The following is a 5416-nucleotide window of genomic DNA, read 5'->3' on the forward strand; positions in this document are numbered from 1 at the left end:
GTCTTTTTGTCCAATACCATTCTTAGTGTTTTGTAGAAGGGGAATGTTTTTTCTGCTGATTTAGCCAAGAACCGTCCTAGTTTTGCTCATTTTCCGTTTAATTCTTGCACCTCTTTCATTGTCTTTGGCGAGCACATTTCTATTAATGAATCTACCTTCTTAGATTTGATTTTATTTCGTCCTTTGTGATTACATGTCCCCAAAACCTACCTTCTTCCGTCCCAAAGATGTACTTTTTTGGGTTTAACTTACTATTTACCGCTCTTAAGTTAGTGATGGTTTCTGTTATATCATATAGGAAATGGTTATCATCTTTGCTTTTGATGACCATGTCGTCCACGTAAACTTCGATATTCCTGCCGATTTGTGGTTTGAAAACTTTGTCTGCTAACCTTTGGTACGTTGCCCCTGCATTTCTTAGTCCAAATGGTATTTTTACGTAATAGAATGTGTCCCTGTCTATGTGGAAAGAAAATTTTTCTTCATCCTCTTTGTGCATATGTATCTGGTGGTATCCCTTGTAAGCGTCTAAGAAACTCTTCCACTTATGCCCATGTAGCGATTCTATCTTTTCATCGATCGATGATAGTGGGTAACAATCCTTTGGGTTCACTTTGTTTAAGTCTGTAAAGTCTATACACATTATCCATTTCCCGTCTCCTTTTTCATGAATATTGGGTTTGACACCCAAGATGGGAAGAGTGATTCTCGTACTATGCTTTCCTTGACTAATTTGTCTACTTCGTCATTTATTTATTTGTTTTTGTCTTTGGATTGTCCCTGCTTTTTCTACCCGATTGGTTTGGTTCCCGACTTTTCATTTAATTTGTGCTCAAATAAGTGTCTGGGTAACACTAGTCATGTCTGCTGCTTCCCAGGCGAATACATCAACACTTTCTTTCAAAAATTTTGTTATTTCCTCTTTCAACACTACTAGAAAAACAGCCTTTTACGACGCACAAATGCGCATCAAGAAAGGCCCTGTCATAACGGAAGACGACACGCATTTGCGCGTCGTCTGTTTACGACGCGCAGTTATAACGCGCAATGCGTATCAAGAAAGGCCCTGTCATAAAGGAAGACGACACGCATTTGCGTGTCGTAACCTTACGACGCGCGTGTTTATGAAACGCAAAGCGTATCAAGGAAGCTTGTGTCATAAAGGAAGACGACACGCATTTTTGCGTGTCATAATTTTAATTTTTTTTAAAATTATATATTTTTGATAGATTTACTAATTTTCAAATTAAATAACACATTAAAAGTCTCATAATACAAAACAAAATACCATAAACAATAAAGATAATTTATTGCACTAAGGACCATGTTAACAAAAGAATATAACATTATATACCATAAGTACCCTCAAGTAATCAATCTCTTACAATGTTACTAAAATACCCTCAAGTAATCAATGTCTTACAAAGTTACTAAGAGACTTAGATACTCAGTTGGTATGTAATATGGCACTAAGAAGCCCAAGAATTGTTTGTGTTTTTCCTGTTCCTGGTGGATCCTACATGGACAAAAGGTAAGAATTAACATTTTCAAAGTACAATGCCTCAATAAGGAAATCAATGGTAAAAGGCAAATCTGAATAAGAACAAACTTTATACATATATACAAGTAAGTATTGTAATACACAATAACATCAACAAATACCAAATTACCCTTTGCTTACCTTTTCTTATGGCCACCTCCAAAAGTTAGAATTTGATAAAAGATTTAGGTCACGCATTCTCTCATCAAGCTCTGTATCCAAAAGTGAGAATTTGATAAAAGATTTAAAAAGTGGGAAAATATCAAGAATATAGAGGATAATACATTAAGAAAAAAAATTTACCTTCACAAAGAGCAAGTTTCACCCTTCTTCCCCAACAATGTTTGAAAGCAAAATGCTCATATATATCGATCTCTGCTAAAAGGATATCTATTGCTTGATGATCTTTCTGCAAATTGAAGTACAGAATATATTAGGCATATGATAATAAGGAGAGAATTAACTTTTTGTTTTCGTTTTTTATTTTTAATGCTCCTTTCACTGCTGTAATCCAGCACATAACAGGATAAATAAATAAATAAAAACTAACAGAGATTAATGTTCTCTAAAATGAAGAATATGATATTTGATAAAATTGTATAGTAGTTAGAATACATACATCCCCAAATGCAGCAAACTTTTCCTGAATTGCATCTTGCAAGTGATCTTCAGCCTCTTCTTCAGTAATTTCTGATATCAACAAAGAGCAAAATTAGTAAATAAACATAATAACAAAGACAAATGCTAGCTCATAGACTTCAGGAATGTGTTCATTAGTTTTTGAACAACATGATTTATGGAAATGATATCTAAACTGTATGAATGTGAGTAAATGACCATTTTACCCTTCTATTCAAAAGTGATTAAACCTAACAATACCTGCAACTGCACCAATGATCTTTTCCACATTTGGTAAGCTCAGCTCTGTACGCACACCTTCTCCACCAACAGTAGGTCCCCATGAAAAAGGACCTGCACTCAAATCAATAAAAGCCCACCTGACATACAACAGATAATCAGTAATATATACATATACATATACATATACATATACATATACATATCTAGAGAGAGGGGGAACCTGTCTTTTCCAATCCATGTATCTGTAAAACATTCAACATGGAGACCACTAAAATCACTAGATTTCAGATCCTTTGCCCATTGAAGCTTCATGTCTTCATTTTTCCCATTCAACAACTTCAAACATTATATATTCTTTAGGTAATGTGACCTTTTTAAAAAGTTATATATTTACCGATATTATAGAACATGACAAACCTGGATAACTTTTGATTGAATAATATCAGCCACATCTTTCTCTTGATATTGCCTCTCAACATTGTTCAAAGCATTTAGGCAACTATTATACCATTCTATCTGAAGTTATTATAATAAAGAACAAGATGTTAACAGATAGCATAACTGATGTAATTATGTAAACTGGTTTTTAGAGAAAAATGTGGGTTTGACTTTTTGACTTATTTGAGGTATACTAACCGTGTCTGTTTCTTCTGTTATTATCCAGTATTATCTGTCTGTTTCTTCTGTTATTGTCCAGTATTATCTTGTAAACTCTAGGGGTAAAATGGTAATTTGTGTAATTTTATAACCAAACACAAATTACCAGGCAAATACATAAGAACAGGAGAATCTTTTAGAGGCCTGTTACAGGAAACATGGCAAAACCATGTTGAGATCACGTTTGGAGATGATATCATCAAATGAAGGCCTATTGTGCATGTCAGCATCCCAACAGCTTTGTACCAGAGATAGTAATCTTGGTGGTGCACCTGATTCCGTCCCTACAAGACCAGGTCTTAACCCTTTAGACACAACAGCTGCCGTCAGTTGCTTGTCAGTGTAGTTCATTTCCAGCACAGTGTGAGCCTGGCATCAGGGGATATTATATTATATTATTATTTTATAACTTTTAAATATAATACACCAATATATGAAAATGAAACTACATAGCTATTTCTTGTATTTAGCTCGATTAAAGCAAGAGAGCATGAATGTTCTTGTGGAACCTGAGGTTCACAATGTTTTTGCAAGAATACCAGGATTTGGGTTTGTACAAACTTTCTACAGTCAAGATACAAGTTATATATTGCAAGAAGTAGCATTTCTTTGTGGGAAAGTAGACAAATATGCTTTTTTTTCTTCAATTATGAGATTATGGCATGGAAGAAGAGAAAGAATTATATAGATTTTCTTTTCAAGATTTTCTTTTCAGCCAACTATATAAAAGCACTCAGACATTATACACATAGACACACAGATCCCAAACATGAACAAAGTTGACTAATTGCACCATACCCAAAAGATTGATAACCTAAGATTGATTGATCGAACAAATAGACAAGATCAAGAGAGGCACCTGATCATGAAGCAGGCAATATCGACTGAGTCATTCTGATTAATTCATTTCTGAAAGCACTTTAAGAATACCATGATCATAAAACTTCAAAATATGGCAAAAAAAGGCAAAATTTAGGCCAGTTCTTGAGTACGTCAATAAACAGAAGAACCTGAAGCTCCTGTGGTGAAATAAGTTCTGTAATTTTAATTTATAACCACCCAAATAGACTTTAACACACAGATGCCCAAATCAAGGAAAAGAATCTCGTAAATAAAGAGACAGAAGAACCTGAAGCCTTTTGGTTGTGATTTCCAATTAGCTAACATGATAACTGTTTCCAAAAAACAAACAAACAAATATTATTTAGAAATATTTGTTTTATCCTCCCTTGAACCTTAAATTCAAGGTTTTCTCTTGTCTTATCCTCTCTTAAGACAAACCCTAATCTCCAATTAGCTAACATGATAACTGCTTCCAAAACACAAACAAATATTATTTAGAAATAGGGCTATAGTTTAATAAGATAAGTAGCTACATAAAATGAGAAAGTTTTACCAAAATCACATAACAAAGACACAAACTAAAGTCATATTTGGAAGAGAAGGGACGAACTAACAGGTGCAACATCTGATTAAAAAAACTTTCAAAATACAGAGTTAGAAATGAAATTAGGGTTCTAGCCCTTTACCTGGATCAATTCCAGACATGATGAAGAAAAGAGAATAAACATATGGCTTCAACATATATTTAAATGAAGAGAATGCTAGAAGATGGATTAAAGTGAAAAGGGTTGAAAAATTGAAAGTTTAATACGAAATACGACCAATATCTAAGCAGACCTCATGAACTGGATTCCAAATTGAAACTCTAATTTTTGTTGAAAAGAGGCAAGAATCAAATGAAGTGGAATATACAATCTTCGTTCTTTCAAATCATGTAAAAAGAAAAGATAATAAAGATGAATCATACGGTGTTCAAGAGAAAGAGAGAAACAAAACCTAGAACGGAAGCGAAGTCCAGAAGATGGTCGGACCAAGTAGTTGGTGACAAGGCTAGAAGCAAAACCCACTTTCAAGTCTCCTGTGGCGGCGGCTGGAGCTCTTGACAGAGGGTGACTCGCCAAAAGGAAGTAGAGGCTACAAGGCACATTTCATGGCTCTTCAAACCAAGCAGGATGTATCAAGTAGTGTTGGGGAACCTCTTGGAAGTCTTGTTCTTATCGATTGAGACGACTACGAGAGAAGGTGTGGTCGTATAAGTTAAAAATGGCCGCCACCAGTCTTTCTATTGGACGAGTGGACCCAAATAGTTTTCTTGAACATATAGGTAACGAGAGAGAGAGAAAAGAACGATGGAAATAAGGTAAAGGATAACAATGGCGGCCTTTCAAACTTTTGGGATTTTCGTTTCCCCTCAGTTGCAAAAGAAGAGAACGCGCCTTTCATTAAAAAAAAAATATAAAGCGACATTTCTAGACGACACCCATTTTTAAATAAGTGCCCTCCGTGTTTTTAATT

The 5416-nt window shown here is 34.6% G+C and overlaps 1 protein-coding gene across 1 annotated transcript; it reads right to left on the minus strand.

Annotated features, from left to right (window-relative positions):
- Positions 1 to 1320: 1320 nt before the first annotated feature.
- On the minus strand, positions 1321 to 5216 carry LOC145104272 (uncharacterized). The gene is made up of 10 exons (XM_079041538.1): positions 4898 to 5216; positions 3918 to 4230; positions 3038 to 3427; positions 2819 to 2917; positions 2622 to 2737; positions 2420 to 2538; positions 2160 to 2230; positions 1844 to 1949; positions 1682 to 1752; positions 1321 to 1516 (listed from the first exon to the last, which is right to left on the minus strand). Exons 5-9 carry the CDS (start codon positions 2711 to 2713, stop codon positions 1688 to 1690), a joined length of 453 nt encoding a protein of 150 aa, XP_078897664.1. The 5' UTR covers positions 2714 to 2737; positions 2819 to 2917; positions 3038 to 3427; positions 3918 to 4230; positions 4898 to 5216; the 3' UTR covers positions 1321 to 1516; positions 1682 to 1687.
- Positions 5217 to 5416: the final 200 nt, after the last annotated feature.

Source organism: Lactuca virosa, chromosome 1, assembly GCF_052849685.1.
Source record: "Lactuca virosa cultivar CGN04683 chromosome 1, Lactuca_virosa_CGN04683_v6, whole genome shotgun sequence".
In the NCBI taxonomy this organism is placed as follows: Eukaryota; Viridiplantae; Streptophyta; class Magnoliopsida; order Asterales; family Asteraceae; genus Lactuca; species Lactuca virosa.

Coding starts and splice junctions, on each gene's coding strand:
- LOC145104272 (XM_079041538.1), bottom strand. CDS start 2,713: ATGAAGCTTCAATGGGCAAAGGATCTGAAATCTAGTGATTTTAGTGGT. Junction 2,539..2,621: donor ACATGGATTGGAAAAGACAG/GTTCCCCCTCTC, acceptor GTTGTATGTCAG/GTGGGCTTTTATTGATTTGA. Junction 1,950..2,159: donor AGTTTGCTGCATTTGGGGAT/GTATGTATTCTA, acceptor TTCAATTTGCAG/AAAGATCATCAAGCAATAGA.